General features: G+C 32.4%; 3 protein-coding genes across 6 annotated transcripts in view; 1 reads left to right on the top strand and 2 right to left on the bottom strand.

Annotated features, from left to right (window-relative positions):
• Nucleotides 1-6,660, bottom strand: part of LOC106875939 (GTPase-activating protein and VPS9 domain-containing protein 1) — an 86,987-nt gene extending 80,327 nt beyond the window's left edge. For all 4 annotated transcript variants that reach the window (XM_052965593.1, XM_052965594.1, XM_052965595.1 and 1 more), the window contains exon 1: nucleotides 6,532-6,660. The gene's annotated coding sequence lies outside the window, so the exon portion shown is untranslated. The remainder of the gene's footprint in view (nucleotides 1-6,531) is intronic.
• Nucleotides 6,661-6,838: 178 nt separating this feature from the next.
• LOC106879225 (pericentriolar material 1 protein) lies at nucleotides 6,839-14,672 on the top strand. Its single transcript, XM_014928705.2, has one exon. The coding sequence runs from the start codon at nucleotides 7,019-7,021 to the stop codon at nucleotides 12,686-12,688; it is 5,670 nt and encodes a 1,889-aa protein (XP_014784191.1). The 5' UTR covers nucleotides 6,839-7,018; the 3' UTR covers nucleotides 12,689-14,672.
• A 1,788-nt stretch (nucleotides 14,673-16,460) lies between these two features.
• LOC106879226 (spliceosome RNA helicase DDX39B) overlaps nucleotides 16,461-20,865 on the bottom strand; it is a 9,399-nt gene continuing 4,994 nt past the window's right edge. The window contains exons 6-10 of the mRNA XM_014928706.2: nucleotides 20,505-20,636; nucleotides 19,700-19,809; nucleotides 18,365-18,509; nucleotides 17,128-17,275; nucleotides 16,461-17,033 (exon numbers count right to left, since the gene is read on the bottom strand). Coding sequence (XP_014784192.1) covers nucleotides 17,020-17,033; nucleotides 17,128-17,275; nucleotides 18,365-18,509; nucleotides 19,700-19,809; nucleotides 20,505-20,636 — 549 coding nt within the window. The 3' untranslated portion in view covers nucleotides 16,461-17,019. The remainder of the gene's footprint in view (nucleotides 17,034-17,127; nucleotides 17,276-18,364; nucleotides 18,510-19,699; nucleotides 19,810-20,504; nucleotides 20,637-20,865) is intronic.

Raw genomic sequence — 20,865 nt, 5'->3', positions numbered from 1 at the left:
AGCCCTGCTTCTCACATGGACAACTGTATGTTGGCTGCTCAAGAGTGGGCAGCAAAAAAACCTATTTGTATATGCTCCACAAGGGAAAACAAGGAACATTGTTTACAACGAGGTGTTATAATCACAACAGCAAGAAAGTATGTACATGATCACCTTCTTTTACGAAACTTCATTGACTTTCATATATTTATATTGATATACATATATATACGTGTGTTTGGGTGCGTGTGTGTATATACATCTCTATATATAAAGATGATGCGTAGTCTAGACGGCGTTTTTAGATTTCATTATTCTCTTTAACCCGGGCAACGCCGGGTATTTCTGCTAGTATAATATATAATCAACTCAAAGAAACATTGAATTCAAGGAGCTTAAAAGGAAGGCTTCTTAAGCAATGTCACCGTTATAAAATAGTTATGATAATCTTTGCAGGATACTAAAAACATGAAAACTGTATTATGTGACAGATGTTTTCCTTTATCTCTCTTAGGAATAACAATATTATTCAATAATATTGTTATCTAATAGTAGTTTATCATAGATAGAATACAAATATTAGTTGATCAATATCAAAACAGTAATTATGAGAAAACATTGCGAAAAAAAAAAAAACCTGAAAACTTTTGTACCTATTTTAGAAGCATAGCTCTTAAGGAAATTGATCAGTCATAAACTTCTTTCAACGCCATGCTTCACAGGTTCAGATTTGAAGTACAACAAAATTCTGACTTATCTCCATTTCATTTATAAAAAGAGATTTCTGCTAGCAACTTAGTTAAAGCTAATCTCTAAACAAGCTGGCTCTGATCCAATTTCAGTTCCCAGTTACACCAGTTTCATTTTTGTTTACATAATTTAAACTGATAATTTTTTTTTCTAAAGAACCCCACCTCCCTCCACCTCCAGTTGCTAAGACTACTCTCCCATAGAATTTTTTTTTTTTTTTTTGTATGCTGATTATGAAAAGCTATAGACTTAACTATGATATTTTGCAAGTGATAAATAAAATACTGTTTGAGTTTTAGCAGCAACCCATGATGTAAGGGCTAAGTTCTCAATGAAAGAAGCATAAGTTTTGTTTCAATCTTCAGCTAGACTGATTTCTTCATGAAATAGCATTTGTTAATTCATCTCTATTTAGACCTCACAGAGTAAAAAATGCCTTTTTGAATAATAAGTGTCAACTATTTAAACTCTTGCTAGCTAGACATAATAGGACTGATCCTCACAGACTGTTATTGTTTTTGTCTTTGTGTGGATTTCAAAGTGAAGACAAGAGACCTACATCCAAAGTTTTCTTGAAAGGCAGGAAAGAAACTAGAAATAAATAAAATACTGATAAACTAAAAGAATAGAAGAATATATATAATAAAGATCCTAAATGATGTAATTCTTAAAAAATAGGAGTTCTTTTTGCCCATGAGCTCAAACTGACCAGAGTCTTATGAATAAAACAAAACAGACAGAAATTATGTGGAAGCCTAGTGAATGGACTAATTAAAAAAGACAGCCTTATCAGAATCATGCTATTTCAACCTGGAAATTACAGTAAGATATACATGTCTGTGGAATACTTGACCATTTACATGCTGATTCAATATGTTCTGATGACTGAACAGCTGGAATCTTATTGTGAAAACCAATAGAATTGGTCTCAATTCTAGAATAGACAAGAAACAATCTTGCAATTACTATAATGACCTTTGAATTACACTTTCAAATCAATTCTTTTAAAAGAAAATATAATTGTTGGAAAAGAGTGCAATATGTAAGAGTACAGAGAACATTTCTAAAAGAACTGTTCAAATCAATTTTTTTATATATATATAACACAAAGAAAATGAATTTTGAACTCAGAAAAAATATCAGCATTAGACATAAAAGAAAAAAAATAAACAACAATTGAAAATGTTTTTTTATAATTTGCTCTGTGTGCCTGATTATTAGTGTGGTTGCAAAGTGTGGCTATTACTTTTGAACAAATATCAACCACAAATAGTTTTAAAACACATTTACAGACAGAAACAGTCTGTGTTTGTGGGAAAAGAATTGCAAAGAATTTCATTCTTCTTTTCATTTTTGATGGTCAACATTTGAAAATGTGCTCAGTTAAAAGGAACAATGAAAAATTTATAGCTTCTAAAAATATGAAGCCCATATTTCAAACATTCCACTTTTGACATCATATTATATATAGTGTGAAAACAACATGAAAAATACTATGCATGTTAGTTGTTATATTTTTGACATAAACAATACTGCAAATGTTAAAATTAAGTGCTTTATGTTTTTGTCTTTTTTTATTCTATATATGATAAAAAAAAAAAAATAATTAAGTTCTATTTCATTACTTGTGGCTTAACCAGCAATTACTTCTATAAAAATTGTTGCTTTTATTTCTATATGAAGAATGCTTTATCTCCTTTGATCATCATAGATCAATTTTTTAAAAGAGAGAGGTGTAACTAATTGTCATTCAGTGCTGCCACGTCTTCACTCAAAACTTAGATGTATTTCTTACCTTACATTATTTTAACTTCAATGTACACATGATGTTTCTCAACATGGATACTGAAGTCATCAATTGCAAATAGGATATCCATGTCATCTAACTTGTAAGTAGCTCTTTCTGTTCACTATGTTTGGGTGCATATGCTGATATTGTGTTGCCTGTCACATTCTTTAGCAATACAACAAGTGCACTCACCACTTATTAACTACAATTTTTTGCTAATATACACACACACAAAGGCAGCGAGCTGGCAGAAACATTAGCATGCTGGGCAAAATGCTTAGCGGTATTTCGTCTGCCGCTACTTTCTGAGTTCAAATTCTGCTGAGGTCGACTTTGCCTTTCATCCTTTCAGGGTTGATTAAATAAATACCAGTTACGCACTGGGGTTGATGTAATCGACTTAATCTCTTTGTCTGTCCTTGTTTGTCACCTCTATGTTTAGCCCCCTGTGGGCAGTAAAAAAATAAGAAACATTAGCACGCCGGGTGAAATGCTTAGCGGAATTTCGTCTGTCTTTACATTCTCAGTGCAAATTTCACCGAGGTTGACTTTGCCTTTCATCCTTTCAGGGTCGATAAATTAAGTACCAGTTGCGTACTGGGTCGATCAAATCGACTGGCCCCCTCCCCTAAAATTTCAGGCCTTGTGCCTAGAGTAGAAAAGAATATACACACAAACATACTTCACTAGCACCAACATCATTGCCAAGTGAAAATAATGTTATATTTACAAGCCAATGTGATAGCTTGATCTCTAGAAATTGAAGCCACATCTTCCTCAAATCTTACTGTCTTCAATGTTGCCTCACTTCACTTTTCTTGAAAAAGAACAGGATGCTGATGGCTTGAATGCATTTGCTGAACTAAGATTAAACAATTAACAGCTTTAAGTTCCTTCCTCAGCTGATGTATCCCCCACTTCATTTCTCAAAAGCAACAAGTACATCAAGTCAGCTCATTACTGTGACATCTTATTCGTTAGTTTTACACTTCAGGTACCCACAGTAACTAGTCTTAGGAATTTCAATTCTTTTATTAAATATATCACATAAAACAAGATGAATAAGTACAGTTTATTTTTAAGTTCTTAAGTATAAAGACTATTGACCTATTTAAATTTTATAAATTGCTTTAGGACCTTGTAAAACATCAACAACATCCTGCATATTTTTTCCATTTGGAGATTGTCTATTTAACTGAAAATACACAATTTCTAAGGATGAATGATTATATCTAGAATGTATGGCACAAACTGTAAAAACACCTAATTAGATGATTACAACTTGGTACAGTCTTCTAATTTGCCAGTTCCTCTCAAACCATCCAACCCATGCCAGCACAGAAAACGGATGTTAAATGATGATGAAGAGGAGGAGTGTAGTTTCATCGCAGATTTCTGTTACAAAATCATATTAGAGTTCTTATTTCATTAAAAAAAATTTTTTTTTTAATCTTTTAGTCAGAAGGGAAGGGTAGACACTTTATATAGTCTCCAAGAATAGTGGGTGGGACGAAAGATGGAAGGAATTCTCAAACTGAAGATTTGGTCTGAAAGCTTGCAACAAAGTGAACTCAACAGAAGGTACCAAATGACCAGGATCAAATAGTGGTGATAAACTGGGTGACGGATTAAGTGTACCATTTCTTAAATTCTTTGGAATAGATAAATAAATTTTACTTATACACTGAAATCACAGCTATTCATATTCTGCTTACTATATATATTATCAACAGTTATATTAAAATTAATTTTATTCTCAAAATTATATAAATATTTTTTCTTCTAAATTACTGTTTGTTTACATTAAGTACATGAGACGGGGCATACGCCGTATTTCATTTTGTCATGGCTGAATTTATTTATCATAAATGTATATTAACATGGACCCAAGTTAAATGATTTACAGGATTTTAGTTATACACATATATTCAATTACATTATAAACGCTTAAGGTACACTGCCAACTTCATAAAGTGACTCTGGAAGAATGCCGCAAATCCAAAAACATACATAAAATAGACTGCGAATTAATAGCGAGTGTGTTCCTCCTTATATCAAACTTGTCATCTGTTTACAATTATATTAAGTTCTAATTATGACATTATATCTTTTCTTCATAATTTATTCAGCCTTTCAACGGACACACTTTTCAATTCCAACTATCATCAACTGAATAACTTCACAGAACAACTTTTCATCAAGTTGAATTATTATAAACTAACGAGCCAACGCCGGAACCTCGCTCTGCTAGAGATAGCAATCAACTCACAAGTTACATTCTCGTGTAAAAGTAGAGTACATTAGATAATGTAATCCTGAACATACAAAAAACAGATGAGATGGACACAATGGGGAACATCTTTTTGGATCACAAGTTGGCTAGATTGCAACTAACTTGGAACTATACAACATTACTCACTAATTATGTTTGTCAAAGTCAGCTGATGTCACACTTCCTCGTTAGCCTCTTTTAGAATAATCCAAAGAAAAATATTTCACCAATGACTGGATCTATCTACCTTGACTCAATAGTATGTAAACAGATTTAAAATATGAAATATGGGACAGTATTTTGTATTTTCGAAAGATATTTAGATGTCAAAAAATGAGTGGAGTTTCTTGCGCAAATTTACGAAGTGCATACATAAGATTTATTAAAGATAGTAAATAAACAATATTTTGTTAAGATATCAACTTTAATAAAGAGTTTGACAAGGAGTTGAAAATTTAGCTACATAAAAGTTTTTATTTTTATAACTTAGATTATTCTCCCAGATGAATTTATCCAAGTGTATATTGAATTCCGAACGCGATAAACTATTGATTATAGCTTTTTTGTTATGATTAAATATAATTTTTTTACAAATTTACAAGGTCTAATGGAAAGTTTTACAATCAAGTCGTATGATTTAATTTATAAATATAGACATATACTTTTTGTGAAATTTCAAACGCAAACATTTCAAAATACAATACAAACAGAATTTGTAAGTGGACGCAAAACACAAACAGTATAATAATAACAGGAACTTAAGGTAGTAAAATACTATCAGAATTGTTATTATAGTCTATTATTGGAAATGGAAGAGGACAATTGTCCTATAAACTAAAGGACATAAGCTACGCTCTGTATAATTGAGATATGATAAAATAGCATGCTATGATCATTGAAAACACATCGGTGTTGACATTTGAAAATTGATTTTGAACAACCTAAAACTTAGTAAGAGGAAAGAGAGAAGAAAATGACAAAAGGAAACAAAAATAATACAGTAAAATATCTACACAGTACTGGGAGTAACCGTCAGAAAATTTAGGGAATTATTTATATAAGTTAGTTGGGTTTTTTTAAGAACAGCGTGCATTACAATATGAACTTCTATCTTTTATATAGTTCTTCTACGTCAACCTTGGCTTTGCAATCACGATCGATGTGAGAGAACATTTTTTTTCTTAATGTCTACAAACACTGTTGGCTTCTTCATATAGGTCAGTTCTCCCAGATGCTAACTTGTGGCGTAAATCTTACTTCCTCTGCTACCAGAAACTAATACTTTAATCGTTGCACCATACAAACACTGACTGTAGCAGATCTTTTAGTCCTAACATTTAAAAATTAATCAAAACTGTCAACGAATTAAAGTAAATAAAACAAGTGGGAAACAAACAAACAAAAACAAAACTGGCGTATTAAGAGCAGGAGTGAGGTGTAGCACTCGAGGACTGTAATTTAAAATTGTTTATAAATTATTAATTAAAAACTATCGACAAGAAAGCAATGAGTCCAAGTTTGTTTCGTGTTTGAAGACAACCCCCCCACCTTTTTTTTCCACATATTTTAATAACAACAATAATGATAGTAATACGAAACTTGAACAGCAAACCAGTAAGTTTAAGATAAATGAAAACTACCTCCTAAATGTTCATCATAATCATTAGAATGCGTTATCCCTTTAGAAATAGCAATAAGTTAAAAAGGTAATAAATAGGGCGTAATATAATTGATGACCCACCTTTAAAGTTGCTCGTCACTAAAGACATTACAGCACAATCCGTCCATGTAATTGATTGATGCGCATGCGTATAGCGACTGGTAGGGATCATACATTTTCAATGGTTGTCCTTGACAACTTCCGTTATAAATTTTGTCTAATTTTCGTTTCAAATTAAATACAGTCTATTTCTAGTTCAAATAAAATGCTAAAATTATTTACAAAATTTAAAATATACCTAAATTAAATAATTCCCCAAAATACTGAACTTTTACGAGATGTTGTATATGAGTTAACAACTTGCCCCCAACGAAAAGTTTTTCTCTGACGGAAGTCAATAGTATAGTGTACTGTTCTTTGAAAATTCGAAACATAGTGACTAAATTTGGTAAGCTAATCTTTCTTTCACTATGACTACTTTATATGTATAAAGACAAAGTAAGATATTCTTCTTATTCGTTTACTTTTTAAGTCACTAATTTTAGTGGTTGTTGCTTGTTTTGAAGTCATGGCAACAGGAGGATCACCATCAAAGGGATCTTCGTCAGATTCGCATGCCCGCTCTGGATGGCAAAGTACGTCAGATGATGCCGTTAGTATGAATAGCATTCAGAATGAACTGCGTCCAAATAATTTAGAGGTTAGTGAATGGAAAGAGTCAACCCTTGAATCAAATAAGCGACGTAAGAAAGGAAACCGCGAGAGGGAACGCGAAAGAGGTCAGTCCTTGTTACAAGATCTCCCTTCTCCTACAGAACGACGCCAACATACTCCGTCATCATATTCTCGTACGAAATTACCTCCAAATGCTGAGTTAAGTGAAAGAATGGAATTAGAAAATTTAAAACAGCACTTCAGTTTTGATGATTATGAAGTGAGTAGTGATGATGAAAAAAATAATGAAAAGACTGTATCATTTAATCGACGTGATATGCCTCCGAATTATACTCGTCAAGATACTTCTAGCACGATTAGTGAAAATCATCGCCATTCTGACAGCGAATCAAGAAAAAATCAAAAAACAAACAAGAAAAATAGGAATCGTACTGGTGATGCACGTTATCCGAGCGAAGAAATTGAAGAAAAAGAAAAGAATGATGAGAAAAGAGGCGCTCAAAATAACATTTCGCAGGACAGGACCCAAGAAGCTATTACTGACAGTAATCAAATTGTTGCTAGAATGATGCAAATTAAAGATTATAGAAAACAAATAAAATTAATGATGGATACGTTACAGGAATCAGATGACCCCACGGATCATCGCAAAATCAGCAAGCTAGCTCAAGTTCTGAATTCATTGGAAGAGCAAGAAAGCAGCTACATGGAAATCTTACAGAAATTATGGATTATTCGTAAAAGAGCCCTGTTAAATAGTAATTCTAATCCTAATGAAACTGCAAAAGGAGACTCACCTGATGATACAGATTCAGTTGATTCACAAACTTCTGACCCAGCTTTACATACCTTTACATCTGGTCTTCCTGAAAAAAGTGAAGATTTAACATCTATAGAACAGCAGCAAATTTTACTGAAACAAATAATGGAACAAAAAGAACAATTAAAAAAATTGCAAGAACGCCAATCTGCTTTATTGGCCATAGAAAAAGATGCTGTTCAAAAATTGGCTGAAGCAAAAGAAAGACAGAGACTCCTACAAGAACCGACAGTGGATAATATGGCAGCACCTGAGTTTGCCTTATACCAAAGAGATAACCAACCAGCAGAAAATACCATAGAAGATGTCATTGAAGAACATAGGAAAATGCAAAATAACCTTCCATTGTCAAACACTCAGTCAGAAGACAATTTAATGACTGTCGATTTAGAGAATCTTAGTTTTGATACGGCTGATTTCCAAGAAAGAATTTGTCAAGGACGTCTTTCTTTGCAAAATAAATTAAAACATCTTCAAGAGAAACGGAGATGTGTTAATGAACTGCTGCGTTATGTTAAATCTTTGCGAGCTCAAAGCACTGATGACATGTCACAGATGAATAACAACCCAGAAAACACTGAGAATAGTGTGCAGAATTCTGAAAATATTACAGAAAAAACTGATTCTCCAGAAGATGATCTAAATATACCTGAACCTAATGAAAAATGGGAAGAATTACTTGGAGTAAGGGAACGACTTAATCACCTAAGATCACTATTTAAAGAATATCAGGTTTGTGCTAATGATGAAGCTACTGAAGCAAAAGATGTAACGTCTACTGAAGAAGGGGAAAAAACACAAAACCACCAGCATATTAAAAGTTCTTCCTGTGAAGCGTCTGACAAATATTCTGACTCAAACCATATTCAAAACCTTTCAGATTTTGAGGAAGATTTTAATACTGAACTTGGTTCATTAATAAGCCAGCCAGGAGTGCGTGACAAACTCAATGAACTCCAAGAGGCAAAGGATCGTTTAAGACATCTTCAAAAATTAATTAATAAACTTAATGATTCTCCTGACGGCCCCCCTGAACAAACTGCTGAAGAGTTGGCAGAAGTCCTTGCTCAGAGTGATAATCAAACTATTAGCAAACAACTTTCCAGGTCAGCTGGTTTGCCAGAGGCTAGTGCCTTACCCAATGGAGCTGCCTTCACACAAGTAAGTCATGATCAATTAATTCCTCTACAAAATAAATCTGCTAAGCTTAAATTGAAAATGCAAGAACAGCAACTTGAGGTAGATCGTCTGAAGGAACAACGTGAAAGACTTCTCTCTTTTCATCAGCAGCTTTTAAACTTCCATGATAGTTTACCAAGCTGGAATGATGAGATGGATAAATCTGATCGAGATAAGACTAATGAAGTGACTTTTGCTCCAGAACCAGAAATACAAGATCTTAACCAAATGACATATTCTTCAAATGATGAACTCTACAATAAAATGAGGAAAGAAAGAATTCAAAGAGAAGAACTTAGGCAAAGAAAGAAAGAAATGGAAGATTTAATGCACAAGGATAAACCTAAGCGTAATTATTCTCGTAACCAAGATAATCAAAGTGATTCAGTGTCTTATTCTACTGACTTCCTCGGAGCTAATACAAGTGCAGATGTAACTATGGCAACTTGGGGTGGTTCTACAGCTGATAATTTTGAGAATATAAATGAAGGTTGTGATAGGGATGATGATGAAGAGGAGGAGGAAGGTGATGATGATGAAGAAAGGGATGATATTAATGAAGAATTTAATGAGGATGATGATTATTTCAGTGATGTGATAAGGGATGCAGAAGAAGGAGGAGAATCTTCTAGTAAAGAAACTTATACTATTGAAAAAGATGCAAGAAGGCATGTTAAGCAGTCTCAACCATGTTTACTGGGTTGTATGCCATTAGACTCTAGAGGGAGCTTCCCTCCTGGAAAGAGAAATAAATATTGTTGCCAACGTTCTGATTCTAAGGGGAACTCACCAAATCAAAAGCAATTTGGTCGAACTAACAGTGGCTTTGCTCGGAAGCAAGAAAACATTCGTGCTGCAGAATATATAATTCAAGAAGATGAACATGATGAAAGTTTGCAGTCTGAAAACAGCCCTCTGAATATACTTGAAAGACAGATGGATAAAATGGCTAGCACTTATCAAGACCTACTAATTGAACAGCAACAGCTTCGTCAACAGTTACATATGATGAGATATCAAAATACCAATGCATTTGCCTTTGATGCCAACCAACCAACTAATATGTACTGGCAATCTAATCCATTTTTAACACCACCTGCTGAATTTCAAAACTCAGCTTCACAGCAACAGATTTTATTAGCATTGAGTCAGTGTTTTCAACAACTTTCAGTTCAACAGTCTGAAATGAATAATTTACAACGCCAACTCCACACGTTGGTTTTACAATCTTCAAGAACCGATTCTACTTCTACGAATTCATATATGCAGAATTCATTCCCTACCGGTGTCAATCAATGGAAGAAACCCAGACATTTCTGTTGGGAACCTTACCCTCAAAATCCATACCTCTGCAGTAATAGATTTCCTAGTCCCCTGCTAAAACCTGATGCCATACAGAAAACAAAAGCAAGAAGTAATAATATGCTTTCTTCCACAGTTCCTACTGCTAAATCAAGAAAACGAACAAATTCTTCAGACAAAAATTTCAGACGTCGACATCTAAATAAACAACATTGTGATAAAGATAATGCTGAAAAATGTCCTAAAGGCTGTAGTCAGACTTGTTCGTATTTTTGGAACTTTTCTAACACAAATAAGGACGATGTGGTTGATGTCCCAGCAAGATCTAAAAAATTATCTGCATCATCTCGGCAAAAACACACTGCTAATTCGTCATCAAAAAATATGACATCTGAAGATGGCAAAAAGAAATTAAAATCATCTCAGAATACAATAGAATTCAAGCAAGAAGCACCTAATGCTTCTGCTAAATTTTATCCCAAGTCTACTAGTAACAATTCAAGCAGTAAGAAAACCAAAAATGGAGGTGCGTGGTCAAATAAAACTACAGCTGATCTTGTGAATCAGTGTGAATCAGGAGCTACAAAGAAAGAAAATACTTCAGATCAACAAGATTCTAATAGTTTTGACTCTCTCAAGTCAGATATCTATGCTGAAGTTGCAAAGTTAATATCTCAGAATGAAAAACACCCCAAATATATGATCTCTTTATTTCAGAAACTCCAATGTTTTGATTCTTATAGCAAGCGTGATCACATAATGGGTATCATAGATGCTCTGATAGAACAAGCACGATATAACCAGACATTATTTTCTTCTAAATTCGATGAATTCCCACGTCCTAATCTGACATCAAACAGAATCTCACTTATTTCTGATAATGCCAAAATAGAAAACACATTAAGAACGAAAACCCAGGATTCATCTAGCGATGATTCTGGTAGTGAAATAATACAGGTTGTGGCTCCAGTTTCTGATATGCACTTACAGTTTGCTGAAGATTCATTGAAGATAGCTTTGCATAAGGTGACAAAGCAACAACAAAGTGAAAGTCGAGACAAAATATTAAATAGGGAACTCCATCATTCAAGTCACGCTGCCGTAGACCAAGGAAGTGAGAGCTCTGTTTCAGATATGCTAGTTGTAAAAAGTGATAACCAAAATTTCTCAGAAACAATTAAGGAAATCTCTAAACAACTAATCCCAATCATTAACCTTCACAAGAATGAAACGTTTTCTGAAGTAATTATTAGTGATGTTCAACAAAAAATAGTAATTTTATATCGTCAGTTCTTTTCTGAACAAGATATCAATTTCAAGCATTTGAACTCTAATCTTTATAATAATCTAATAGAATTCAAAAACCAAAGAGTTGCAGATTGCTACCATGCAGTGCTCAAGAAAATATCTGATGTCCTGCACAATGAACTGTCATATTTAAGATTAATGGAAGATCTTGGTGAAAATACTTTATCTAAAAGTTTAATTGAAAGACTAACAATTTTTAGTCAAAACACTAATGACACTTCAATAGTAGATCAGTTAACAAATGATTCAGATATCACTTTGGTGGCATCAGGAACCCAGTTGCTAGCAGATGGAGACTTAACCACGAGAGATTCTTTATTATCTTGCCACAAGAAGTTGTCTGATAATATACAGGTTGATGTAAAGGAAAAGAATAGATATGAGAATGCAGAAGAAATGCCAAATGGATTTTTATCCTGTTCAAGCAAAAATAGTCAAGATCAAGGTGTACCAATGGAGATTGAACTTGCTGTCAGTGAGACAAAGCCATTTTCAAAAATTGGCAGTGATGAAGATGATGAAGATGATGATGAATCTCATAATGCTGAAGACCCTTCAGTAACTGCTGTTTCTTTGGCAACTGAGAAAGAAAACCATTGTTTTCCTGAAAGAGGAGATGGGGATATTCCTTCAAAAGTAAAGAATTCTGACTCTGGAATTTCTGGGAAGCCAAATGGTTTGCTCCCTAAATCTTCAAATGATACAAATCACACCACTCCATCAAACGAACATGATCAACTTATTCCATCGGCCGATGATCAGCTTCAAGTTGAGGATATACCAAATGTTTTACAGTCATTGTCAAATGACCAGCTTGAAGAGGCCATAAATGATCAGTTTACCCCAGGAGCTGCTTTCTTTGAAAACCTTGAAAAGACTGAATTAGCTGGAGACAGTGAAGCCTTACCATGCAACAAGTTAAACACACAGTTTGATGCTGCTAGTGATCCTTAAATAATTTATAATGCTAACAAGTTTGGATTAATTTTGGTATCTGATTGTTGATCTTAGACACTCAGAAAAAAAAAGACATTTTTAGACTTGGTATTTCTTCCAATATAAACTGTTGCTGTTGAGTGTGTATATTTTAAAGGAAGAATTTTTTTGCTTGTGTTTCCCCCTACCCTTTTGACTTTTGTGTGAAGTAGTAACTTAAGCAATTTATTTCACTCTTGTATACATTGAGTTTTATTGATGCCATTACAATTTTTCTACAACTTTCCAGAAGAGATCCATGGAATTCAGTACAAACTTATTTTCCAGCAGTTCTTTCACATCTTAGTATCAGCTGTCATCTTTCCTTAAGCTGTTAATTGTAGCTGTTTCAACAAATTGGACTAACCTGCTATACAGTTCATACCTTCGTATTTTATTTGAAAGATTTCGTTTTTGATACTTGATATTTATCTTTGATTTCAGTTATTTTTAATCTTATATAATATTTAAAGCTTAATTATTATATTTCTGTTTTTTCAAAGATGGCATATTTTTACAATGAAATTTTCATTTTTCTTGCATATGAACTCCCATTTGCATATGCCTTCTTTAGCAGTTATAGATGGACACGTTTTTCTAAAAATCCGTCCAGATGTTTTGAATAAGTAGACTTACTAGAGAAATTTTATACATCTGTATGCTTGGCAATTAATCCATAGGGCCATTTTCTCGAAGTATTTCAGTTGTTTCCCCTTTACCCTAGATGACTTGTAAATTACTCACGTGCTTGTGAACTCCAAATATGCGTTGACTAGTAGCAGGTAGAAAAAAAGTTCACCGAGAGGGATAAATAACTTTAGCCTTGAGGAAGAGGTCTAACGTTTCCAGTTCCGTTATCTGGGTTGAATGATGAAATTGTAATTGTGATCGATTATTAATGACCAAAGTTCATATTCTTTTTTTCTTTCTTTTAATGGAATAGAGAGTATTTTACATATTAATTTGCTTTGGGGTTGCTGTTTTTCTTACCAAATTAACTACTGCAGTTTTTCAACCAATTGTATCAAAATTCTTATTGAGACTAAATTGTTTTGAAACACAACTTATCACTGGTCTTAATTTTTAACTCTCCAAAGCTAGTTTTGTTACACAAATAAGTATTTATTTAGTTGCTTTAATATTAGATTAATTCCAAATATATAACATCAAAACATCTGACTCAGTGAGTAAATATCAAGAATTCCATAATCTCCTTATGAAGTAGAAAATTTTTTATGCTTGAATTTTGTTTTGTATTTAATTGCTGTTATTTTGAATGTAAAGTAAATGTACTTCAAAATTTGTTTGACAATTTTAGTTTATCTAATACTTATTAGAAATTTTTAATAGTAGTAATTTATATTTCAATTCTTTTTTTTTGGTTCCCATTGATATATCAATTCCTACTTATACTTAACCTTTCAAAATTGTTAGCTGTTTCCTTTTCTTGTAAGTCAAATTCAATAAATTCTAAATAGAAAATATTTCTCTGTTACTGTTGACATATTATAAACAATAATGAAGACATAGCTATAAGTATGTGTATTTTAGGATTACATTTGGAACTAATATATGCACACTATCTGGATCTCTGATTTTCATCTTGCAGTTTTGAATTACTAGCTTTAAGTACTGCAAATTGTAATCATTTATTTCACATTGATAGAATAGATTAAAAAAAAAGGTGCAGCTGTCCCTTGTGCAGAAAGTCTTCTTAATGGTCCAGAACACATTTATAAATGCTTTTTGCGTTTTCAAAATGTTCTGCAGTATAATATATTGGTCTTTTTCTATTATGAAAAAACAATTTATTTCTTAGCTTCATGTAAATTTTTTTTTCTTTCTGAGAAATGAATATTTTCAATGCACAGTTTTCTCTCCACACTTATTTTTCAGTATCACTTGTTTCTTTTGGTTATTTATATTGTTTGCCTATAGTGTCAATAAACTTCTTCCAAACATTTGTATTTAATTTCTTGCATTTATATCACTTTTATTACAAATTCCTAATAGGTGTATAATGTCAATGGAAGGATTTTGCCTTTCCCTTTCATCTATTAATAATTGATCTTTTTTAACTTGGACTTCATCAAATATTGAAAATCACTCTGCACAGCAGCCTAATGTCTACCAATACTTTGAATGGAATTCAGTAAATGGACACTTTATATTGTATCTTGACAAAGATTATAAATACTAACAACAAAATGAAAGGTTTACAAACTCCCTTGAAATATATATTTCATACCAAATACAATCCTACAGGGTGTTTCAGGCTAAATTTGAATTTGCATAAAAGGGAAAGAAAAGAATATCCCATCCAAAAATAAAAGTATTTCAGACAGAAGATATGAACTAGATTATGGCTGGGAGATAGCAGTTTACTTGGAAGTAGCTGCTCTCAATTTTCACCGCAGCCTCAAGGTGACTCCGTAACCTGGCAATATTTTCAACATCTGGAGATCTTGACCACCACCTGCACATAGGAATCCATGGGATTACAATTGGGGAAATAGGAGGCAAAAAATTGAGGCTGATGAAGTAGAAATTCTCCAACAACTATTTGGATTTTCTAGAGGTATGGTAAAGAGCCAAATACTGCTCCTACATATTTGGCCTTCCCAGCAGCAACCATCTCCAACCAGTCTCTAGCAACTTCACATAGCAGTCTGAATTGAACAAGCTCCTATTCAAGGATGTGACCTGACATCATCCTCACTGGAGATATGTCTGTTGGCCATGGCTTCGTAGTTTCTGTTGTAGCTGTCCAGGACACCTCTTATAACCTTTTTAGTGCTTATTGAGCAACAGTCATGATGTTGGCATGAATCTTGATAGAAATAACTTTTTCAATATTCAGACCTCTTGTCCTCCATGGCAGCTAACTTTTTCTCAACTACAACTTTAATTTTTTATGCTTTCTAACACCACTGACTGTTCCTCAATACATCAAGCCGATTCTGTAAAATGGAGACTAAAAAATCATCAAATACGATCCAAACATCCTGTAAAACCAATGTCCCAATTCACATAATTTGATATAAAACAAATAAATGGTTAGTGATTAGGTGCTTGCAGTACATCTCAGTGAAATTGTTTAACTATATGTATCAGAAATGCTGTACTGAACCTACAACTTCAGACTAAAAAGTTAAATTCCTGTTGCAAGCTTCACATTTTGTTTATTAACCCTCTTCTACTGCAGAAATCAGATATATCCTTTCAAAATTTCATTACTTAACTGTGGAAAGGAATTGTGTATACCAATCTTTTGTTGAGGAATTCAGAATTGAAACTATTTTTTGTGGAGACATGTCAAGTTTGAGGAAATATAACTTGCAAACACCAAATTTTTTTTTGGTAGATATTTAACATCATTACTGGAATAGCCACAAAATTTTGCTTTGCATTTAAGGGGTTGTGTCTACATGTCCAAATTCTACCTTAAAAAGGTTATTTGCAGACTATTACATTTTCAATTAGATATTTTCACTAGTCACATTGAAAAAAAAAATTTAACTACCCTCACACAGACATGATGATCTGAATTTTATGAAAAATAAAACTTCATTTTACATTTTACTTATATACCTTCATTTACAATAGTGATTTCTGAATGTTTTAATAAATTACAGCAAAATCTGTAACTTAACTTCAAGCTAAAGTCAGAAGAAATTGTGTAAGAATTATCCAAATCTCATTTAATCTGAGATTTAAGAAATTTCTTTCGAAATAAATAAAAGGAATCCGATTGTTTCAAGCTGAATATTTTTATTTTATTAAAAACAGCATCCAAATTAACTTCACCATGAAAAATTCTCCAGAACTTTAGCCAAAAAAATGAGATGATAAAAACAAAAGTTAGTTTTACCATCCCAATCTGATGGGATGTGCAGGGGGGAAAAAACTATCAATTTATAAAAATTATCTGAATAATAACTTTTTAAATGAGAAAATGGAAAACAATAAAATAGCTACTGCTTTTAAACTTTTAAGAAATACTTCTAAAAATTTAAAATGCTAGCCTGAGATTGTTTTATTAAAATTACCAACAGGAAGCATGATTTACAAGGAAAATAAACCATGGTGGTGATAATCTGAATGCAAAGACAAAAGGATCATTTTGAATCCAAATATAATTGTACAATTAAATTGAAAAATGAACAAAATAAAAAGTTTAATGTTATAATACATAGGAATTGATACATTTAAAAATGAAGGATGTTTATGGTTATTCCCATGTAATTTTAAAATGATTATCTCACAGACATGCACACTTCATCCACACAGCTTCAGAATCTGGTTGTTATTTATCTGCCTTCAACTGAAAGATAAAAAAAATATATATTGCATTATTAAAATTGTTTAGTTAGTGAGGAAAAGAAATTATTAAATGATAACAAATAAGTTTTACTTACTGTATGAAGATATGTCTATTTCATCAGGAAGTTCTGTGATATTGACTTCAAATCTGTCTTGAACATCATTTAAAACTTTGGCATCATTTTCATCTGAGACAAATGTAATAGCCAAACCTTTTGTTCCAAATCTACCAGCACGGGCAACCTGTTATTAATATGAAGATATCACTAAAATTAATAAAGCTGTAAAATTGAAAAAGTCTTCAAAAATCAACAAAGTTGAAATATTTGGAGAAATGTGTAAGATTTCCAGCTATTTCAACGAGAGGAATTTATCAAATACTACATGGATTTCATATATTCCAAGAGGTTAATGCAGAATCTCTTTATGTCAAATTAAAAAATGGTGAGCACCTTTGTAGTAACAAGTAAGCTCACTAAATATTTAGATTGGAGCTTCATTTTGTGAATAGGAGATTCACTCTTCTTTGTCAGTTAACAGCCTTTGGAGACGTGAATGTTCTATCCCTTGAAGCACTTCTATAACAGCATTTATGCTGAGTCAGAAAGAATAAATTCAAAATTTTCCTAAGTCATAATCATCCACATTATCATTAATTTAAGTCAACTTTTTCATAATGGAACAAGTTGATTATAATAATTTTTAAAAATAATAAAGGTACAATTTGTTTTCTGAATCCAGGTCTAAGTCTTTCAAAAGACAATACGGTGACTAGGGTCATTATTCCCAACAAACATTCTATACCTTATCTGCCCTTAAAGCACAAGCAGCATTAATATTTGTTTGAGACTATTAGCTGCAGTAGCTTGATTAACCCTTCTGATCCCAACCTATCAGAGACAGTCCCCAATGTATAATACAATGTTTCTGTTTAGAATGATCTGAATTAAAACCTATCAAAATTACATGTTAATAAAGACAAAGTTATGGAATTTTATATTAAAATTGCTATTTTTAAAGTATTCTAGAAACGTGGACTAATTAAGCTAGAGTAAGGGGCAACCCATCTGAGAGCAGAGATTCTTTTGTCAGAAACAGAATAAAAATTTGTTGGCTTTCTCTGCTGTTGTCTATCTCAGAGAACAAAGAGCAAGGCTTTTGTTGAACATAAGCCAAAACAGAAAACTGTAAATAAAATGATGTACAGAATGAAATGACATTCTTTTAAGGGTTGCAGTCCAACAAAATATGTTAACAACAAAAGATAAAAATTCAAGATCTAAGATGATCAAATCATGTCTTTAAAGAAAAGAAAAATTGCTCTTTACTCACTCTATGTAAATAAGTATCCGAATCATCAGGCATGTCATAGTTGAAAACAATATTCACTCTTTCAATATCCATTCCACGACCAAAAAGATTAGTTGCCACTAATATCCTTTTCTGGAAGTCTTTAAACTGTTGATAACGCGATAATCTGAAAGCAATAACAGTATATAACATATAATAGTATGTTCATATAGTAAACTTGTGAACTGGTTCACATTTATTTTTCATGCAAGAATATGTAAAACTTGTGCAAATTTAGACATTTATATATTAGAACAATCTTTTGCTCCTGAAGCTACACAATGAAGATTGCATAACAAGGGTCATGTGCATTCATAAGGAACACAGCACACTAGCTGTGGTAAGGTTCAAACTCTTAATCAATGGGTCAGTAGTCATTCAGTTTTACTTTAATCTTTCAGTCATGTATAGCAGCGCTACTCAAAGTGGTGGTCCACGAACCATCAGCTGCTAGTACACGGCGAGTTTCCAGAAAAGAAACATAAAATGCTTATGCAATATTGTACTGTTTACAAAATTAAACATAAGATTAAAAAAAAAAAAAATTGTCAACTTCTATCATATTCATTATATAGTTTCTGGTATAAATTAATATTACTAAGAAATATTACCAGTCCCTGGCACACTGGAAAAAAAAAAAAAAACTGCCAGTACACCACATCAGTTTGAGAAGCACTGATGTACAGTATATATATTTAAATATAGCTGATCTATTAATTCAGTATTGTGCAAAAACCTGAAAACCTAATGCCACTTAAAAGTGGAAACTATCCTAGAACACCATATAACCCGGAGCAAGATGAGTACACTTCACCTATAATACAGACTACTACCAATAGCAATTCTTGTATCTCCAATCTAGACTTACCAATTATCTACATTAGTTGTATTAACTGAATCTTAAAAGGCGTAATTTTTCATTAGATCAATAATTTGTTTTATACCAACTTTTTAAGTTAGTTTTAGATTAAATGCACATTTGAATCAATTTTTCATTTAAACCCCTCACCACCACACTACTAATGAAGTTTCATTCAAAGCGAAGCCCAAAATGAGTAGAAATATTATTGGGTAAAGCACCCACTACACTCTTGGAGTGGTTGACGTTAGGAAAGGCATCCAGCTGTAGAAACTGCCAGATCAGATTGGAGCCTGGTGCAGCCATCTGGTTTGCCAGTCCTCAGTCAAATCTTCCAACCCATGCTAGCATGGAAAGCGGACGTTATACATAAATATAAATTTGGCAAAATGAATGCTTCCAAGACAATATCAATCAAATATAAGAACTGGAGAGAGGTAAAAATAAAACTAACATACCTTTCTTCTTGAGTCATAGCTCTATGAATTGCTATGGCAGGGAAGTTTTGTTCAACAAGTAGCTGAGCCAAAGCCATGCAGCGCTGTACAGACTTGACAAATATTATCACCTGAAATTGCAAATGTTGTTTTTTTTTTTCTTCTTTTGTTACATAGTATAAAATTGTGTGATATGCAAAGCCCAAGCAGACTGATTGTGGATCTTACTAAATACTTTGAAACTCTACAAAGGTACCTAGAGAAAGAACAATGAAAGGATATGAAAATAATTTTTCTAACCCAGAAACAAAGCCAGTAATTTGGAGTGAAGAACATAGTTGATTCCATCAATCCAATACTTTATTGGTATTTTATTTTATGAATTCTGGAATGATCGAAGGCAAAGATGACCCAAGCAACATATTTACCCAGAATGCAAAGGGACAGAAGAAATGCTGCATAGCATTTTAATGACATTACCAATTTGCTGCCCTTTGAATAGGGAAATAATAAATAGAATGGCATAAAAAAAATAGTTATAATATTCAAGTTTCAGAGATGTTAAATGCTAAGTAATTTATCTACTATAAATATCTAAACAATTTTAAGGCTATTTTAAATAAGCATCTATATATTGGGATAACTCAATTATCAGAGAATAAATATATATATAAAACTTTACAGCTTAAAAATTGAAAAACATCTAATTATTCAATAATTATTTTAAAATACTCAAATGAAGAAACCAGATATAGGAGTTATACGACTGAGCCCTATGCAAACTAATATCAGTACTACTATCCTATAATAGGCTACTCATTTATACCTGGTTAAATTCAAGAACATCCAGCAGCTCAAACAATTTACGATTCTTTTCATTGTCTTTCAGTTTAACATAATGTTGTTGCAATCCATGTAAAGTAAGTTTAGAATCATCATCAACATATACTTCCATTGGCTGTAATAGTAAAGTATCAATAAATTATCAACATTTTTCCAAAATACTAATTGACAAGAAACTGCTCCAGTTATAGTTAAGATTTTCCAAAAGTTATACATGTTGTAGTATCTAGGTATGTATCAAGTTAGTTCTTAAAAATCTACAAATTTAACCCACAATATCAAATACATTGGTGTTGTAAGTACCAATGTTTCAATTAAAATCAAGCTTTGCTTTTTTTTTTTTT

The sequence above is a fragment of the Octopus bimaculoides genome, chromosome 2 (genome assembly GCF_001194135.2).
Source record: "Octopus bimaculoides isolate UCB-OBI-ISO-001 chromosome 2, ASM119413v2, whole genome shotgun sequence".
Classification (NCBI taxonomy): domain Eukaryota; kingdom Metazoa; phylum Mollusca; class Cephalopoda; order Octopoda; family Octopodidae; genus Octopus; species Octopus bimaculoides.
Note: the sequence above shows the minus strand (reverse complement) of the source record. Positions and strands in the feature narration are given on the sequence as shown.